Source organism: Stegodyphus dumicola, chromosome 5, assembly GCF_044657685.1.
Source record: "Stegodyphus dumicola isolate Sdum_Otavi_A_Nest chromosome 5, ASM4465768v1".
Lineage (NCBI taxonomy): Eukaryota > Metazoa > Arthropoda > Arachnida > Araneae > Eresidae > Stegodyphus > Stegodyphus dumicola.
Window position 1 is genome coordinate 106,540,853 of NC_140772.1, and position 21,943 is coordinate 106,562,795.

At 31.3% G+C, this 21,943-nt stretch overlaps 1 protein-coding gene across 2 annotated transcripts in view; it reads left to right on the plus strand.

Annotated features, from left to right (window-relative positions):
• The window catches only part of Epg5 (ectopic P-granules autophagy protein 5), a 342,575-nt gene that overhangs the window by 220,752 nt on the left and 99,880 nt on the right, over window positions 1-21,943 (plus strand). For both annotated transcript variants that reach the window (XM_085816957.1, XM_085816958.1), the window contains exons 25-29: window positions 3,031-3,109; window positions 7,206-7,353; window positions 13,226-13,352; window positions 13,441-13,612; window positions 15,280-15,370. In XM_085816957.1, coding sequence (XP_085673083.1) covers window positions 3,031-3,109; window positions 7,206-7,353; window positions 13,226-13,352; window positions 13,441-13,612; window positions 15,280-15,370 — 617 coding nt within the window. The remainder of the gene's footprint in view (window positions 1-3,030; window positions 3,110-7,205; window positions 7,354-13,225; window positions 13,353-13,440; window positions 13,613-15,279; window positions 15,371-21,943) is intronic.

Here is a 21,943-nt window from a genome sequence, read left to right on the forward strand (position 1 = left end):
TATCGGAAATTCTATTTGACATAATCTTTCTAATCTATCATAATCTAATAATGACGTTTCTGCCCCCCCCCTGCCGCAGAGCAGCGTGAAATTGATAAACAGATTTCGGATTTCAAAACATACTTTCGCTTTGTAGTAAATATATATCGGAAATTCTATTTGACATAATCGAAAGTTCAAGCTTACTTTTATAAAATTGCTCTAACAGTCTGCAAAAAATAATAAGCCGGATCCATTTCGAAGATTAAGGAACAACGCAATCTGCAACATTAACTGAATTACATAACTTTAGCTTAGCGTATAACTCCGTTACACATTAAACACGCATGCGCACAAACATATTCGTAGCCGTAAGGGTCTTGCCAACACCTCCTAGAACTAACTCAAGGCCACGGCGCGTTTCCCAGGAGGAGGTGTGACGTCAGTGTCAGTAGGGATTGTATTTCATTTAACTCTCCCCACCCAGGACTGTGGTGGGTGGATTTCCGGAGTTTTGACGGTCACTTGGTCAGAAATCGTCCATAAGAACAGTCGACATTTTCTTTCTTTTTTCAGATATTTCTATATTATAAGTATTCCACTTTATTACTTGTTTTTCAAATTTTTGATATGGTTTACACATGCTGTGTACCTAACTGTAAAGGGAACTATCCAAATGGTCCAAAAGTACAGGTTTTCTCTTTTCCGAAAGAGAAAGAATTCTTAAATAAATTGATAAAGGCGATTCATAGAAGCAATTTCAAGCCAAAAAAATTTTCGAAGGTAAGTTGCATTTTTTTTTCTTTTTTTTTCTTTAATGAATAAGTTTATACTTATCTGTGCTTTAAAAAGTGCTTCTGTGTTAAGTATGTTATAATTATCATAAACTAAAGTGAGTACATACATTTATAGAAAGTAAACATATTTAATCTTATTGTAAGTCTAATAGTGATTATATAAGTATGATGACTTAACCATACTATTAATTTAATTTATAGCAGATAGTACTGTTTATCATCATGCTAATCGTTCAGTCTATAGCAGATTGCATTCTTTATCGTCATGCTAGTCAATTTGTAGTAAATAGCATCATTTACCAAGTTAAGTAAATTAAACAAATGTGTGACTTAAAAGTAGGATTAGATTAAATGTAGGATTAATAAAAATTCAAAATGGTAAATACATTTTGTATGTTGCAAAATGCTTGCATTTAAATATCTCGATACATTTGTCACAGGAACAGCGTATTTATTAAAATCCGAAGACCTTGAAAAATCTTGATAATATATCTGTAACTAATACCAATTTTGTTTCTGATGTTAATGCGAAAAAATACGCTATTTAAATTTTTGTGAGTTCATGCCTGATATTCTTAAAATTCACTTAATATAACACAAATCATTAAATATGAAGTTTTACAAAATCTTGTATTTAATTCTAGTTTAGATAATTAAATCCGATTATAACAATCTTTGCATGCAAGTGTTTCGTATTTTTGTAAGTAAATAATTAAATTTATGCAACACTTTATTTGACAAAAGAATTTTCTATCTAATTAGACATTATTCTTCAAAACTAGTACCTGTTTCACTTTATACAATTAATAGATAAGTATGATTTTCTTTCTATTAGTCGTGAATAAACATTAACTTATATTATTTAGTAGAATAAACAAACCAAAATATGAATTTTTACCTGCTACAGGGAATGTATGCATTTCTATATATTTGCACGCATTGAAATTTACGAAATTCTGAGTTTCATTTATTTTTTGTCAAAGGTATTCATTATGTATTCCCTCTTCATTTACTTGTATAGTGCAATGTCAATGCAACTTTTCTATGTGTATATGTTAAAGTTCATGAAATTTTTTTATTGTGTTTTTCATTTGTTGTGTTCTATATCCCAGTTTAGGATTTGTTACATTTGCCTTCCACACAATACTGCTAAACCATGTTATAAGATTTCCCTGTAAAGATCAGAGGTTAGCTATTTAGATCTATATCAGACCTCTATCAGAGATTTGATATTTGCCATTTAAAATGCAAAATAATATGCAATTCTCTCTGTGCACCTAATGTCTCAAATAATTATAAAAACTTATTTAAATCGTTGCAAGCTTAGCGTTATTTGTTTCAAACATGAGTATTTATTATTATTCGGCAACATATCTCAAAAATAAGATATATTACTTATACTTATCAAAGATGTTTATTAGTCAAGGCATAAATTGTTGTAAGTATAATTAATACGACCCTTGACCAATAAACATCGCTGATTAATTATATTTGTTTTCAACTAATGATTTTATGTTGCTGCATGATTCCAGGTAAATTAGCTTCATAATTTAAATCAGTTAGAATTTATCTCAATTTTTTAGGATCTATATCCTGCCTTCATGTCTTAAATTGTCTTTCTGTTTAATTATTGCGTAAAAATAAAATTCCGATTCATTAAGTGTGAAGTTTCTTTCGTTAACAAGAGTTTCTCAGCGATTAAATTTAGTAACATCAGTAATAACTTTTAATGGAATTAAAATTTCTAGTTATTCGTATCGAAAACATTCTAAAAATAAAAATCTCGGTTCTTCACATTCTAATGAAAGCAAGGTATTTTCCAGATTTATAAACGATGAGAATTAAATATAAAAATTTCAGTTTTTGTGTAAGCCTGTCAAATGGATATTTAAGAAGGCACCCTTAAAGTTGGCGAGAACGAAAGTATCCCTACTGCAGTGACGTCACGAACTGCACGCCGTGGCCTTGAGTTAGTTCTAGGAGGTGTTGGTCTTACGCGCTCTCGTAAATGCCTGTGCGCATGCGTGAACGCGACGCATGCGCAGAAAGTTTGTAGCTTTGAGGTCCAGATTATAGATCATTCCGGATTATGGGTGTCCAAATTAACGACTTTTGACTGTATATAGTAATTATAATAATTATAATCCTAGAAGACATAATTTTTATTACATGTTAAAATAATTAAAATTGCTGTTTAGAATTTTATTATATGATTACTATGTTTTTACGTTGGCTTACAACTTTTTATTTTCAGCATCTCCTCTTGTATCTGCTGATTTATCATTGATACAGAGCACATTTTCTGAAAATTCTGTTTACTTCGATTTGCTAAAGTAAGTAAACATTCTTTCTGCTATTAAACATAAATCTCCTTTTATGAAATTAATAACTGTGTTTGTTCTTTTGAGCAAAAAGTATTATTTTTTTTTTTGTTACAATTTTAAGAGAAGGCGTAATATACAGAGGGTATTTATACAAGTTTTTAGAATGATTTCAATAAAGAATTTTAAAAAAGCAAATGTTTTGGAATAAAAAATCTGGTAACAGCTTATTATTTGAAATGAGAAATAAAATCTGTTACTTTTAAATTTATTTTTCCTGCAAAATGAAGCATATAAATAAGCTGTTGATTGAAGGCTATGTTTTTGTGCTTTCCTTAGAGAAATGTTTCTATTCCATCTGATGTATGGTAATGTTGTGAAATGTTATGATATTATAATTTTGAAATGCAAAATAAGCATCATCATTAATTGGATAGGAATAACCTTCTTTCATTATTTCTACATGAAAAGGGGACTCCAAATGAATACTAAAAAAAAGTATACAGTACAAAGTCCGAGATCCGGACATCAATATCCGAAATGTTCTAAAATCCAGACCTCAAAGCCACCACCAACTTTTTTTTTTGTATGCTTTATGCATGCACATTTGATTCCCCCCTTTGCGCATGATAAAACATGTATAGAGTTCCAGATCTGAATTTCACTTCGGCACTGAATAACATGTCTTGTTATTGAAGAAACAAATTATTTTAGCGTAAATTTGTATGATCAATAATTTGGTTCCATTGCTGCATATCTGCTTGGCATACATCTCAAATCGAAATATTCTACATTCATAACATTGTTGATTTTACACCTACTAATATTTAATGTTCCTGATGCCAACCTGGCGAATCATTATTTATTATATTTTGTTTTCATCATCGCATGTTTATCAACACATAACAACTTGAATAATGACTCATGTAGCGATGCCTAAACAATTTTTTATGTTAGTAATTGATTAATAAAGAGTATGGTAACCTTTTATGTTGATATAATGCTTCGCGATGATTACAGATTTCAGATAAATGCGCTAAGAAATGTTGACGAAAAATTTAACAAAAATTTCTTTCCATATGCTAAAAATAGATTTTCTCAATGATACTCATAGGCCAAAAGATTACGTTTAGTGCTATTTGAATTAAGAGTAACTGATTTGTTATTCACATAAACCTAGAGCAAGCGTCAGGGTACGTATGGCAACACCAGGCGGCAGAATTTAGGGAAAGCACTTGGCAGCAGAATTTAGGATTCACAGAGCATCAGGAAGTAAGATATCCTACCGCCGGCCCTCAATAAGCTTTAAGTATATGTGCACTATAATGTGTGCGAATTTATTTATTCAGGACTCAGATAAGCCTTAAGCGTATGCAAGAAATAGACATAAGTATAATAAATTACTAAACTAATACAGTTCAGGCTTAATTGTTTCAGTGCGTAATAGAAGCAAGATAAAATTTTGCCCAACAACTTGTCATTAGTTGTCAATCTCATGATGCATAGCCAAATAAGTATAGTGAACGATAGCTAAATTTTATGATGATAGCCGCGAATTTTAAAGGATTTCAGATATCACAAACCAAGGTGAAATTTTCCAATTGATGGATTTTGTAAAGAAATGTGGAGAAACGGTAATAAATGAAGATGATATAAAAGAAGTTTTTCATTGTGGTGACAATGCTCTTCAATCCTCAATCATCAATCAATTAATGGATGGCAGAATCTGTAGTGTGGTTTTAGATCCAGAAAATACCACTTCTGATAGTGAAGAAAGTGACACAAAGGTTACTGAAAATGAAAAAATTTTGATGACAGGTTAGTTGGAATTTTCTGACACAGCACTTACAGGACTTCAACAATGTAACTAAACAAGAAATTATATCTGTCTACAGAATTAAAGAGAAAGTATTAGCACAAAAACGAAGCAACTTAAACAACTGACATTGAAAGAAATGTTTACTAAAGTAAACAAATAAATATAATTTTTTGTTGTTGTTGTTTTTGTAAATTTTGGATATTTTTTAAATTACAAATGCTTCATTATTTCATAAATCACGATTTCATTTTTAATTTTATAATTTCTACATGCCATCTTACTAGATTTAAATTGATGATCTAATATTTGGAAAATTCCCAAATCCAGAATCACGTAAGTCCTGACAAGTCCAGATCTCGGACTTTGTAACTGTGTAATGTTTCTAAAGTAACATAGTTGGTAAGAAGAGAAAATCCACCAATTCAAAAGTCAAGTGTAGAGTCTTTAATTACATCTGTAGCAACAATAAATTTAATAGTAACCCAAGATTTATGAATTGAAAAAGCTAAAATCACAATGTTCACCACCTTTTGCTGATGCATATGGCTCAGCGCAGAACAGTTAGTAGAATCTTGCATGAAAACTATTTAGCAGAAGATAAATGGAAATACATTGAGACCATTAATGAAGCATTACCTAAATGACTGCAATAAAAAAAGGTGTATTTATTATTGAAAATGAAGAAAATGAATTTACAAACCTGGTTCCATCAATGCCATCTCAGTGAGAGGTTTATGATTGTCATGGGATTTTCTTACAATGGGAAATAAAAAATAAGAAGAGTGGGAAAAAAATGGTAAACACAATTCAACATACTAACAGAAAAAGTTTTACATCCAATATTTACAGAAGAAATTCCAGGTCCTTATCCTAGCTACTTTCAAAGAATGAAACTTCATCAAGACAAAGCAACAAGCCATACTTAAAAAAATACCACTGCATTTCTTGAAAAAATGAAGATTGTATGAAGAAGACATGTATGAATTGTATGAAGAAGTCACATATATATTTTTTCAGCATATTCTTGCAAATTTCACTGCCACTTCACTTATGGACTGTTATATCTTGCTGTCGTGAAAATACCTTTTTTTAGGTTTGAATCCACCACAATTGATAGACTTTGGAAAGGAAAGGGACAAAATGAAAATCTGTACTCCTGGAAATATTAAGAAAACCCTTTCTATAATGAAAATCGCAATGCAGACTTATAGTTCTGAAGAAGCGGTGTCAGATTAAATATATATATATTTGAAATTATATACAGTACAAAGAGTCGTCGGGACTTCGGCGTTTCCGGATTAGGGTTTTTCCGGATTGTAGATCATCAATTTAAATCTGGTAAGATGGCATGCAGAAATTATACAATTAAAAATATGAAACTGTAATTTATGAAATAAAGAGCAATTATGATCTAAAGGGTATCAAAATTTATTATAATAATAATAATAATATTTGTTCACTTTATTAAATATTTCTTTCAATGTAAGTTGCTTCGTTTTTCATGCTAATGCTTTCTCTTTAATTCTATAAACAGACATAATTTCTTGTTCTGTTACAAAGTTCCACTCTTCAAGTCCTGTAATTGCTTTGTTGAGAATACCGACTAACTTGTCAATCGAAATTTTTTTGTTTTCAATAACCTCTGTTACTTTCTTCACTATTGGAAGCGATATTTCCTGCATCTAGAACCATACTACAGATTTCACCATCCGTCAATTGACTGATGATTGGGGCATTGTCATTGCAATGAAAAACTTCTGTTATATCATTTTCATTTATTCTCCACATTTCTTTACAAAATCCAATAACTGGAAAATTTCACCTTTAGTTTGTGATGTCCGAAAACCTTCAAATTCACAGCTATCATCTTCATTGTCCTCACCATGAAATATGGTAGCTGGCTACAAAATATGCCAAGCATTTTTAACATATCTGGAGACACATCCTCCGAACGTGCATGCGCATGCGTAAAGCATACAAAAAAAGTTTGTGGCTTTGAGGTCCGGATTATAGATCATTCCAGATTATGGACATCCGGATTACGGAATTTGTACTGTGTATATATATATATATATAATTTCTTTTACATTTTAAATGGCCCTGAAATCATTCTAAAAATATGTGAATACCCTCTATATTTTCTAAAAAAATCTCATTCATTGAACATAAATGTTATTAATTATCAAATGAGTGACATATTTTAACTTTGTATGGTATTACGTGTATAGAAGTTTCAATTTGATTTACAAAAGCAAATTTTCACAGTACTCTCTCTCTCTCTTTTTTCAGATTATTTGAAGCTTTTTTTATTTGGATTGAAGATTCAAATCTTCATCTGCCAAATGTATGCCTTTCTGCATTACAGCCAAAGTATTGTCCTCACAAACTGAAATTCCTCTTTGAAAATCAAATGAAAAGACCTGTAATTATTGATGAGGTAAATTTTCTCATTCAGACTAGTAATTTAGATGTTTAAATGAAAGAAAATATAAATACACAAGTAATTGCACGGTCTACTATCCTCATCTAAACTAATTAATTGATTAATTAAACTAAACCTTAAATTTAATCCCTATGCTAATTTTGCCTTTACATTCCATGTACACTGCACAAGAGAAAGGGGGACAGTTCTATATCTCCCGTTCTACTGGGCCGATTGACGAAATTCAACTGAAGTTTTCCATATCCCGGTGTGACTTAGGATATATATATAACATTGTTCTATCATAGGCATTTTGACACAGAATCGGACTTTTTCTGAAATAACATACCAATGATGAGGTAAATTTTCTCATTCAAACTAGTGACTTAGAAGTTTAAATGAAAGAAAATATAAATACACAGATAATTGCTTTGTCTGTTAAACTTTCAGCAATGAAATTTTCCTTAAATTTAATCCTGTGCTAATTTTGCCATTACATTACAAGTACACTATGCAAAAAAAAAGGGGGGGACAGTTTTAAATATTTCATTATATTGGGCAGATTGATGAAATTCAACTTGACTTTTCCATGTCTCTGCGTGACTTGGGATATATATTAGATTTATATATAGCATTGTTCTAACATAGGTATTTTGACACAAAATCGGACATTTTCTGAAATAACATAACAATGTTTTTCTATATTTCAATTCTACGACTCAAATTATGCCTGGATATTAAATCTTGTAATTTTTGGTGAGAAATTTATAAATTTAACTTGGCGAATTTTTTCAGTTGCGCCTAGAATAATTCACTCGGTGAACTTTTCAATTTATAGCAACCTATTTTCCTTCATTTTACCACTAGAACGGGAGCCATAGAACCGTGCCTTTATTTTTTGCACAGTGTATATGCAGTTGAACTACTAACATTACTAGTAATTTACAAAAGATGCTAGAATTTAAATTTTGAGTTTATTCAAGTTCTAATACTATTCTTGGCTACAACAAAAAAAAAAAAAAAAAAAAAAAAAAAAAAAAAAGTGTCTGCTAGCATTATTTTTCAAAATCCCCATTCAGAGCTATTATGAACAAACTTGTTAATTGCATGAAATGTAACACTACTACTAATTACATTTAAGTTAAACTCTGTGTAAAAAGTTGTAGACACATAAATTCTTTACAGATTTCCACTGTATGAACTCAAAATTTATTTTAAAGGAATTTATTTTCCAAAGTGAGGGCTTTATCTGAAATAAAAAAAAAAAAGATGAACAGTCTCTATGTGCAGTTAAATGAGAGCTCTGACTTGCCTACAGAAGATGTTGAAAATTTTCATAATACAGTCAAAAGTCGTTAATCCGGCGATTCCGGATTATAGATCATCAGTTTAAATCTGGTAAGATGGCATGCAGAAATTATAAAATTAAAAATATGAAACCGTAATTTATGAAATAAAGAACAATTCTGATCTAAAGGGTATCAAAATTTACAAAAAAAAAAAAAAAAAAAAAAGCTTAATATTTATTTGTTTACTTTATTAAACATTTTTTTCAATGCAAGTTGTTTAAGTTGCTTCGTTTTTTATGTGATAATACATTCTCTTTAATTCTTTACACAGACATAATTTTTTGTTCAGTTACAAAGTTCCGCTGTTCAAGTCCTATAATTGCTGTGTCGAGAATACCAACCAATTTGTCAATTGAAATTTTTTCGTTTTCAATAACCTCTGTCACTTTCTTCGCTATCGGAAGCGAATTATAATGACGAGGAATTTGATTTAAATAATATCAAAAGTGGAGTACATCAAGATGAAATACTACATTTAATAAGGAATTATGAGCCAAATAAAATAAAAACATCTGCCCTGAAGATAAGGATAGTGCTGACAGATCAACTTCCAATTCGTTGCTCTGCGCCGCAGCGTTAAAGATAAACAAAGTTTAGATAAACAAACGTTAAAGTTTAGATAAACAAAGGATATGCCTTTATCCATTTTTTGTAGCAATTCCACTTTTTGTTTAATGAACTTCGAAATGTACTTTCACTTTGTAGATCATTTACATATTAATAAATATATATCAGAAATTCTATTTGACATAATTGAAAGTTCAAGCTTACTTTTATAAAATTGCTCTAACAGTTTGCAAAAAATAATAAGCCGGATCCAATTCGAAGATTAAGGAACAACGCAATCTGTAACATTAACTGAAATAGATAATTAAATAATTTTACCTTAGCTTTGTCTGTTATACATTAAACGTGCACTCGTAAACGTATTTTGCGCACGCGCACAAGCATATTCTCAGCTGTAAAGGCCTTACTTTCTGCGCATGCGTCTCTTTGACGCATGCGCAGAAAGTTTGAAGCTTTGAGGTCCGGATTATAGATCATTCTGGATTATGGGTGTCCGAATTAACGACTTTTGACTGTACATTTAATTAGTTCTTCATTCATAATATATTTAAAATATTGTGTACTTTTTTGCTTTACAATAAAAACATTTGTTAGTATGGACATGTAAAAAAAAAAAAAAAAAAATGTTTAATTTTCTGGAAATCAAATTTTGTATGATTGCATCCCTAAATGAGCATGGATTGAAGGCAATCTAAATCTTCATTCATTATCAGACTTCTACTGTACAGTAATTCTTTAAAAAAAAAGAGTACAATAATTCTTTTAATAACTTAATATGATTTCAATTGCTCAAAACCAGGTATAAAAGTTTCATAAAATAAGATATATGCATGTTTAAGCAGCTACATTTTGCATATTATTTTGATAACTGATTTATATGGAATAGAGTGTATGAGAGATTAAAGCTGAAAATAAATTATGCATGGTGTAATATAAAATTAGCTAGTTCTTTTTAGCAGTGAAAAAATTAAATCATGTTTTGCAAAAAAGTGGAAAATGTAATGGTACGTAGTACATTAAAAAGAAAAAAGTTGAGGAAAGTACACCTGTTAAAAACTATCTTTACCTTCACTAATGATGTGCAAAGAATTTTGATTCGTGGTATTTTGAGTAAATTAAAATGTTTTAGGGGTTGCGATGTATAGACTTTATTATTTATTATAACAGTCACAATAAAGCCTTTATTTTACTGTTACTTCTCAAATTATATTTATGCTTTAATCCAAAAGATACTTGGTAGCAAAAATATGAATGTAGCATTTTTAATGTGAATACATAAAACTCTTACTTTACATTTTAATACTGCTGAATATAAACACTAGTGTACAAAACTTCAGCAACAAATTCATTTTCAGCATACAACCAGGAAATTGTTGAAACATTCCTGCGATTGTTGAATTGTTCATGCAATCAGTAGAAAGGTGACACATATGCAAATATCAACACTTTGATGTCGGTGGGTACGTCAGAGCATGCAAAATGCAAGTCAGCAAGAAGTCAGTGCATGGCAACTTGAAAGAAAGGAAGGCACATTTCTAGGCATTCTTCTTAAAGTGAAAGTGAGATTGTATATACAATACGGCTGCAAGAAAACATAAATATGCCTTTACAGGTAGTAGAATGATTGCGAAGTTTGAAGTAGAGCATAGCTAAACATATGATGCCCTAGAATTAGGAATTGATAAAAGTGTTATTTCCGAAGCATCGGGGTGCAGCTGTAAGAATGGGTGTCGACCAAGAAAAACAGTGATGGCTGATGCCTGATATATCGCCCTGCAGGCAAGAAAGGATAGAAATCAGACAGTGGGCAATATTGCTCAGCAGCTGTGCACGGCAACTGGATGACAAGTGTCCTAATTCATTGTAGCCAGATGACCTCATAAAAAAAGCCAATTTGTCTGCCCTCTGTCATGTCCTCTTTACCAATTAGAGTTATTTTAGTCTGACAAATGATCCTTGGCACCAGTTGATATGGAGAGAGATAGGGACATGCTTTCATCCCACTAATGTCAACTACTGTTGCAGTAGTCCTGGCCTGCTTGTATGGGGAGGCATTATGATGAATGGGTGAACGAAGCTCCATATTTTTGATAGAGGTTCCTTTTCCAGAGGTCATTACTGTGATGTTGTTGTCTCCACATGTGTCTTTTCTGGTGTGCCATTGGTCCTGATATTGTTTTTATGGATTGCTATGTATGGTCACATAGGATTCATGCTGTTGAGGACCTCTTGGAAAATAAAAATATCTACAGAATGTGTCCCTTACATAAATCTCATTAAATACGTGTGGGATACTTAAGGGAAACGCCTGGCAAATGGATCTTACCCTTTGGACAACACCAGACAACCGAAACTCATACTCCTTGAAGAAGGGGAACTCTTAACCCAAGAACTGGTAAATAATCTTGTGTTGAGTATTGACAAATGGTGCAACTCAAGCATTGCAGTTAGGGGAGGTCATATCCTTTACTAAGGTTTGTCATTCTCCCTTTTAGACAGACCATTCTATCACTAAAGCCTTTTTCTGTTCATTCCATACTGTATGGGTCCTGCTTTCCCTCCTAGTTTACTTTTCTCATCCTTTAAGGATTACATTGTGCCTCTGTAGTATGAATTTCTTGTCTCCCTGTTGATTTTTTGTTGGGTTATGGCTTAGGTCAGAAAGGTTGCATAAATTTTGCACACTAGTTATTTCATAGATATTAGAGCAGTCGTGAAGAATTTCGCAAAGATATATGTCTAAAAATTTTTAATCCTGTTTTTCTTCATACTTCAAAGAAAAAAAATTTGCTATTCAAAGAAAAAATATATACCCCTGGGGAGGGGAACTTGTTAATATGCATGTTTGTGAGAGAGAGATACCGTAAAAGTACAGCATTTGTAAAATCTAGAAATTTTACTTTGAGTATGTAGAACATATTAAAATCCACTCGTATATATGTAGATAGATAGATATTGTGCATCCTATTGTAGTTCCTTGCATTTCATTTATAAATTCTTAAATAATGTATTTGATATCAGTCATGAGAAGAGTAGCAGAAACGTGGACTTGCAGTTGATATTCAAAGTTTTGATCTGTACTTATTCTTTTGATAAAATAGCAATTATTGTAGCACTCTTTCTCTTGTTTACTGACATAGTTAAATTTTTACTCTTAATGTAAAATTGCTACAATTTCAATTTCAAATCCATCAGCCTTTGCATCTCCATTTATTATTTACTTTTAGTCTTTTAAGCTTATCCTTGGCAGATGGGATAGATGATATTGTTAACATAACTACAAGGTATTCAGTATTATTATTATTCAAGTCACTTAAGTAAATAGTTTTATCCACAAAAAATTATCCCACCAGTTTTCTTTTTCAAACTCAATATCTGACTTGTACCCACAATTTCATTTAGGTGGGCACAAGTAATGGGAATTTGTCTTGTGACTTTATCCTCCTGATCTAAGATCTAAATATAGTTTAGATCATGTTCACAAATTTATTGTAACCAAAAGGGAGAGAGTTGTCCTTGTCTTTGTTGTTTCTTTTATTTTGGGACTATGTAGTGTGGGCTGCATCAACCAGTTCTGAGGCTGGATGTTGAATATGCTTATTCTGCATTATGTTAAGCAATTATTACTATGCAAGTTATGTATAGTCAGAGGAAAAATTGATAGTTGATGATTTAAAATTTAATGTTAAATCAATTTGGTGGCAATGGTCTGGGCAGTAAGTTTAGTTTAATTTCATTGCATTTTAGCAAGTTAATATTCACTGAAATATTTTTAATCAAACTGCATCTTAGATTTCAAATGAAAGGGTGTAAATTGAATGTAAATTAATGTTTCATTGGGAATTGTTTAGACAAAAAGATGTAACAGTGTATAAATTTTCAATGAATCTGGCTTTTTGTATTTTTGTGTTTATTATATATTTGTTCAGTCTTTGATTTTTTATTCTAATATTTTTCCTCCTTTTTATTAGGATGTATGGTTTGATCTAGTGTCTATAAAGCAGATAAAAGAAGAACTTGATCAAAAAGTAAGACCATGGAATAACAAGACAGTTAGCGCTGTTGATAACTGCAAAGACATTGCATGTGATACTCCTCGTAAGAATTGCTTTTTGTTTTTCCATTTGTTTTCCTTTTTTTTTATTTTGCTACAATTGAAAGATAGTGATTTAGTTTTGTTTTATAGTAACTAAAAGAGTATTACAGCATTTGGATAAGTATGAAGTTGAAGAAGCTCTGCATTGTAATGTTAGTCTAGATTTACCAGTCAAACAAATTGAAGACTCTGTAATGTCATCAAGAAATGGTTTAATTGTGCTCATTGAGACAAATCAGAATCTGATTTTTGAAAGAGCTAAGTATGTCTTTGTGTATGTTCTTATTAAAATTGATTGGTGTCAGAATTTTTATATATTTATTTTCATGTCTAAAAGTATAACAGTGTTTCGAAAAAATTCAGAATTTATAATTTTTGTTCTTATATTATTTTTAGCAATCTATGTTAATATTTCATAAAGTGTTTTATAATGATAAACTTATTTACTTGCTAGACAGAAAACAGTTATAGCTAGAGAATTTTTTTAAAAAGTGAAAATTAGGGCAACCATGATAATGCTTCTTCTCATTCAGCAAGACTGACAATTAAATTTCTTGGAGCATTCACATATAAAGTGATAGAGCATCCACTCTGTTCTCCTGATCTTACTATGTGTGACTTTTGGCTATTTCTTAATCTAAAACAATTCTGTGGCCATCATTTTTGTTCTAACGATGAGACTGATAAGAGTGTAAAAGCATATTCTTCATTTATTCCAGGAAGTGAATGGTTTGAAGCATTTAATCTTGGAAAAATTCACTACAAAAATGCTTCATGTCAGAGGTGACTATTTTGCACCTTTCTAAAGGTTCAATAAATTTAACTTGTACCATTTAGCTGTATCTAAAAAATTTCAGAGTTACCCTCATGCAATTAAATATCAATATTCTTAGGCTTGTTTTACCAAACAAGTAATAATTTAATGCCTTTTTACCACCAGTTCTCTTAGTATTCTTTCATTTTTAAATAATTATTTTCACAATGTTAAATTTTATGTACTGTACCAATGCTTTCCAAATATTTTCAGTTCATAGTGTCCTAGATATATAGACTTAGCTAACAGTAACTGTCTACTATAGGATTTGATTAAGCTGGTTAAATAAATGAAATGCATGTTTTAAGTTTTCAAGCAATTATGTAATATGTGCTGAATAAATACATAATTTGAATAGTGTCAGTGTTAAATAGATGCATCACCATTCATGAGAACTGTAAGCCTATTTTCAATTTGTAGCTTGAAATTTTAGAATCAGATTAGACATAATTATTTTTCATTAAATTTTTCATACAATACTTGCTTTCAATCAGAGATTTCTCAAAACTCCACTTTTCCTAACCTAATTGCCATTAGTACCTCATGCTGTACACATGATTTGGTGACATTCTATAGCTGACATTTTGCAACAGAACTGGAAGTATTTGATGGTTCTAATCTGGTAGCATGATAGTTCCATTTCAGGCACCTTATATTTAATGATAACGATATTTTTTTCCTAAATTTCACAACACAGTGTTCTAAAGCAAGTATTTTTCTTTCAAATGGTAAAAATTGTTTGACAAAATATGATTAAATATGCCAACGTGAACTGTTTACATGGACGATATTTGCAGTGAGGGAAACTTTTGCTAAAACCCGATATTTGTGGCATTTTTAATTTAATTCTTTTATGACAGAAAATTTTAACAAACTTTTTCTGTTTTTAGTGATGTATTCTCCTTGTATTTTGTATTTACTGAGTGTTGTAATAATATTAGCAAGAGCCATAAATTGAAAGCTGGGATGTTGTAAATAAATTAAAAAATGATTTTTGGTCCTTAAAAGTACTTAATAAAAGAAATGTAAAAATGAAATATGCTAGTTTTAATATATTCCTTTTAATTTATATAATGTATTTTGGATCTTTTTAATATTTTATTTTTGGCTTTCAGATATCTAACTGAATTATCTAGGAGAATAAAGCAACTGAATAGTAACTATAAAAACTGGGTTCCGCAGGAATTTTCCATTGAAGATTCTGAGGTAATTCGGCCATATTTATTATAGTAATGAAAATAATTTTTCAAGAAGATTTTTAAGATTCAAGAAGAATAAGAATTTTCAAATTATACCTTAGAATACTGTTTAGAAAGTGATTCTGTTTTGCAAAATGTTGTTAAATGATAAATGCATGATGCTTAATACAGGTATGCAATCTTTATCTATATATACACCCACACATACATACACTATGTGGTTTATGTACACTGCTCAACATTTAAAATGCAACACTAAGAAGGAGTGGTCAGAAATTGATGAAATTTGGAAAAAAGACAGAGACAGCAAGCAGCAATAAGTGATCTTTATTTCAAAATGATAGTCAGAATAGAGCAAGAACAGCGTCAGCTCAGTAAGATGTAGGACCACCGCGGACAGGGATGCACGAAGAAACACGTCTAGGCATGCAGTCAATAAGAGTGTGGATGGTTTCCTGAGGGATGGTTCTCCATTCCCTTTCAATCATTTGCCACAGTTCGTCTTCTGAACGAGGCAAGGGCAGAGTCTGCAAACGGCGTTCAATCACATCCCACACATGTTCGATTAGTGACAGGTCAGGAAAGTATAGTGGACAGGGAAGCATCTGTATACCTTCCAGAGCATGTTGGCAGATGCGAGCACTGTGTGGTCGGGTGCTATCCTGCTGAAAAATTGCATTAGGCAGCCCCTGAAGGTAGGGGATTGCCACCGGCCGCAGTACATTATCCAAGTATCATTGGGCCGCCATAGTGCCCTGAATACAAACTAGAGGTGACCTGGAATTGTAGGCAATAGCGCCCCAAAACATTATGCCACGTTGTCGAGCGGTGGGGCGTTCCGCAGTTACTGCCGGATTAGATCTGTCTCCATGTCGACGCCACACACATATGCGGCGACTGTCACTGGATAAACAGAAGCGTGACTCATCCGAGAACACGACGTTTCGCCAATCTGTCATCCACATCGCTCCAATCTGGCACCATTATAAATGTTGACCAGGGTTCGTGTGGTTGTTAAAAGTCCTTAATTTTTTCAAAAATGATTTTTGGTCCTTAAAAGTACTTAATTTTGGCCAAAATGAATAAACGGTCCTTAATTTTGCTCATTTGACATTTCTTGTCATTTCTAATGATTGCCATTCTATGTGTGAGTTGCGATTTCTGGTGAATATGGAATTAAAATTGCACGGCTCTTAACCAGTCTGTTGGTGGATTTGCATTGCAAACGATAAAAAAAAAAAAAAAAAAAAAACAACACTTAGCTACCCGAACGAAAGTATCAGTGTGTGATTGACTATTCACCCAATCTTTCGAAACAGGTGTTATCCATAAATTTAGGCAGATTGTGATGAAAGTGTGAAGCCGGAAGTTCTTTAAGAGGTGAAAGTGATGATGAAGGTGCTTGAAAAAAAAGGGGGGGATTCTGAAAATATTTGCCAAAATTAGAGCAAACCCAACCTGGAAGGCCACAACCCTTCCGACACCAATAGGAACGAGATGCCTGGAAAGTGCATTTTCAATAAACTGTGGCTTCATCAAGCTGACTACAAAGACTGGATATTGATGGATGACAATCCTTATAAAGCTAAATGTGGTCTTTCTCTGAAACAAATTGAAATTTCTATAATGGAGAGTCAGCGCTGAAAATTCACATGAAAATTAAGTTTCGTTTTTTTTGTTTTTTCAATTTGTTTTTACACGGTTTTGCTTAGCTTAATTTCTGTGTTTGTTTCAATTAAGCCATAAATTAATTTTTTTATCGCCTTCTACGGAGTTATTCTCTTTTGCACATACTATATGTATGGGATATCGGGATTATGAGTTTATTTCTGCAGAAGGTCTGTTACCGATTTCGCGGGAAATCTGTTGGCTTCATTTCGATTTTAGGTCGCCAAGGGCAAATTCGGTAATGCTAGCCGAGAAAAAGTGAAGTTCAGAAATACGTTTTGAAGCTTCAGTAGACAGTTAAGTATTTGGTTTAATCCTATGCTGTTGATAGTAATGCATTATTTTTGCTAATGGTGATACAATTATTAGTTGAAAACAACTAATTAAAAAATTTTAATATTTTTAAAACTGAAAACAACTAATTGAAACTAATTTTCCTGAATTAACTAGACGCAAAATTAACTTTCATGAATTACTAAAGTTATTGGGTAGAAGTTTAACTGAAAATATACATTCCGTATTATATATATATATATATTTATACAGTACAAAGTCCAAGATCAGGTCTTCGGCGATCCCAGATTCGAGATTTTTCCGGATATTAGATAATTTTAAATCTACTAAGATGGTATGTAGAAATTATAAAATTGAAAATATGAAATCATGATTTATGAAATAATGAAGCATTTATGACTTAAAGGGTATCAAAATTTACAAAAGAAAAGATCTTAATATTTATATGTTTACTTTATTAAACATTTCTTTCAATGTGAGTTGTTTGATTTGTTTTCTCTGCTGTTACTTTAGACTAATACTATAGACATATAATTTCTTGTTGAGTTATTAAGTTCCATTGTTCAAGTCCTGTAATTGCTGTGTCGAGAATTCCGAATAACTTGTTAATCAAAATTTTTTCTCGTTCAGTAACCTCTCTGTTACTTTCTTCACTATCGGTAGCTGTATTTTCTGGAATTAGAACCATACTACAGATTTCGCCCTCCGTTAATTGATTGATGATTGGGGCATTGTCATCGCAATGAAAAACTTCTGTTTAACTTCTCTAAATTCTGCCGCCTGGTGCGGCCATGCGAGCTCTGGCGCTGATTCTGGCTTTATGTGAATAACAAATCAGTTATTCTTAATTCAAATAGCACTAAATATAATCGTTTGTCCTATGAGTATCATTAACAAAATCTATTTTAGCATAAGGAAAGAAATTTCTGTTAAATCTCCCCTTGTCAACATTTTAGCGCATTAAACTTAAATCTGTAATCGTATAATACTCTGTTATTTGGCGTCGCTGCATGAATCATCACTCAAGTTGTCATCCGTTGATAAACACGCAGTGATGAAAGAAAAATACAATAAATAATGATTCGCGATTTCGGCATCAAGGATATAAAATATTAGTTGCTGTAAAGTTAACAAATGTTTCGGTATGAGATTATGCCAAGCAGATACGCAGCTATGGAGTCTAGTTACTAATCACACAAATTTATGCTAACATAATTATTTCTTCAATAATGAGATATTTTATTTAGCGCCAAACTGAAATTAAGAATGGGTTTTTCCGGCATGTTTTTTTATGATGAGGAAAAAAATCTAATGCGCATGCGTAAAGCATACCCCTTCCCTCCAAAAAAGCCCTAAAAAATTGGTTGGTGGTGGCTTTGAGGTCCGGATCTTAGATCATTCCAGATATTGGATGTCCGGATCTCGGAATTTGTACTGTATATATATATATATGTACTATATATATATGTATTGTATATATATATATAGTAAAAATGTATATTTTCAGTATACATTTCTTATTATATATATATAGATTTCTTATTATATATATATAGATTTCTTATTATATATATATAGATTTCTTATTATATATATATATATATATATATACATACATACATTATTGTATACATATATATGCGATACTTAATTTTACTAATGCTTTGCATGTAATGCCCCTTTTAGCTGCAAAACATCTTTCCCTTCTCAACTGCAGAGTTTCTTCTAACAGTATCATGAATTTTGTCAAGTTAGAAGAACCATCTACTTCAGGAAAAGATGTAACTGCTAATTCAACATCAATAAGTGTAGGAAATAATAAAATCAATTCTTTTCTTTTCAAATCTGAAGTTACAGATGCAGAAATATTTTGGGCTTTTAAGTGCATCAAAAGCCACTGTTCTTTTAAATTGTGCGATGATATTGGGTCGTTATTCACTAAAATGTTCCCGGATAGTTCCATTGCAAAATAGTTTTCATGTGGTGAAAAGAAATGTGCTTATATCTGTTATTTTGATCTTGGCCCTTATTTTAAAACTTTGTTACTAAAGCATTGTAAAAATGCTGAGTTTTTTACATTACTATTAGACTCTTAATCTGACAAATCAAAAGAAGCAACCAGATATTTATGTGAGGTACTGGCATCACGAAAATAAGGTCAGTACCTTACTTCTGCATTTATAGGGCATGCAACAAGTGAAATTATTTTATCCAAATTTTATGAATGTGTTGAAAAACTAGACTTGTCAAAACTCTTACAAATATCGATGGATGGTCCTGCAGTAAACTGGAAATTTTATGATTTATTGCAACAGGACTTGACAAAGGAATATAACATTCAATGCTTGACATTAGGGACATGTGGTTTACACATTTTTAACAATGCTTTCAAGCATAGGATGTCATCCACTGGCTGGGACATTCCATCATTCTTATCCTCCTTATATTGGATTTTTAAAGATTCTCCTGCAAGACGTGAAGATTTTTAAAGTATATCTGGCTTAAAAAAGCTACCTGTGAAGTTCTGCTTTTACGGATGGTTGCAAAATGTCCCAGCAATTGAAAGAGCCATTGAAATATGGGATGACTTGCTACTGTACATTAAAGAAGTTGAAATGTGGAATTTTAAAAAAAATTCATCGAAATTCTTCTTGAATATTTTGGAGGCAACTAAAGATAAAACATTTCTTATAAAATTGAATTTTTTTCTCTCTCTGTCGAAAATATTATTGCCTTTCCTTGAATATTATCAAAGTGATAAACCACTTATTCCCTTTTTTTCTGAAGATATCTTAAAACTTGTAAATGATTGCCTTCAGTAATTGTAATAATGTAATGTACTTGACATTGAAAATGCAACACCAAGAAGGAGTGGTCAGAAATTTATGCAAATTTTAGAGTAGATGCACGTCACTGAGTTATGCGAATGATGTGAAATGCGCAGCTCTCCGACGCACGTGAAGTAAGATATAAGGGAAGGAAAGTAATAAATGTAAATTTTGAAACTAGAATATTCAAAAATAGCTAAAGCAGAAAATCTTTATAAATTTAATTTTAATGATCCAAATTGTTATAATGATAAAAGTAAAGTTTATTTGGGATTAATTGCTGAGCAGTTAATGAATGATAAATGCTGCAAGAAGGACATTTCACAAGCTGAAAGTTTTGCATTGAAACAAGAAGGTCAGCAATGTGTCTTAACAACACTTAATGTCTAAATGTCCAATAAATTATTCTCTTATTTGAAATGCATCTTGTATAGACCCGCGATTGATGGTTAAAAGTCCAGAAATAGCCCAGAACAAAATGAAAATAGTTCTAACAGTATTAATGCAGAATAAACGTATTTTACAAGATGATTGGGATGAAATTCTGCTGCAGTTTGGAGAGTTTCTAGACAAAGTAGTTAAGACAAATTTACATGAATTTTCTACTTTTGATCCTCAAAATCTTTCTCTTGACACATTTCTCACTTCTTATTTTCATGATTTTCACTATTCTAAAGTATGGAAAATAGTGAAAATGATTCTTATCTTGTCACATGGACAGGCCTCTGTGGAAAGGGGCTTCTCTGTAAATAAAGCAATTGAAATTGAAAATTTAAGTGACTCATCATACATTTTTCAACGCACAGTATTTGATTACATAAAATTTTCTGGAGGTGTTCTTAATATCGAAATTAATAAAGAAATCAGATCAGCAGCAGCTTCTGCAAGGTCTAAATATATGCAGTATTTAGAAAAACAAAAATCTTTAATTAAATCTGAAAATTCAAAGAGGAAAAGAAATATCATTGAGGAAGAAATTGATTATATGAAGCAGAAGAAAAAATTTCTTCAAAGGGACATTAAAGATATTAATGAAGAAGTAGATGCTTTAGCAGATGAAGCTGAGACCAGCATGAACATTGATTTGTTTATCAAAGCAAATGAACTTAGAAGAATAGTTAAAGAAAAGGAAATAGACATAAATAAATTAGATGTTAAAACAGCTGAAAAGATTTCAGATTTAAAAAAAGCACAAATGTTTTGTATCTTTTATTGTACAGTTTATTATTCTAGTATCTTTCAAAAAACCAAGGAAATAAATTGTATGTTTACAAATCAGTTATTTTAATCTGCAAAATATTCTTACATTGTGATTATAATAGTAGTTGACTGTGTTTAAATAAATATCAAATAAGTTAAATAATAATCATGTAAATCTCTCAAATAGTGACTGTTATTAGTGTAAAATACACTTATACATGTTTTTAAAGAAATTATGTTTCTAATTTAATGTTATCTACTTCATATCTTGTAGGGAGTTAGTTTAATTTTCAAAATTGTTTTATGATAAGTATCAAAGTGAATTTAGTAATAGTGCATAATACATGCTTCTGTTAGTTTCTTAAAGTGAAACTACAAGCATGAAGTCGGTTGTATGGATAATTGCTTTATTCTATTCGTTTTTTGTTTGCTGATAGGTCCTTAATTTTTTCTTTGATGGTCCTTAAAAGTCCTTAATTTTCATGTAAGGAAATGTGTACGATCCCTGGTTGATGTCTACACTGTGGGGTCAATGGCAGTCTTCTTAACGGATGCCGTGAGTGCAGGCCACGCTCAACCAATCAATGGGA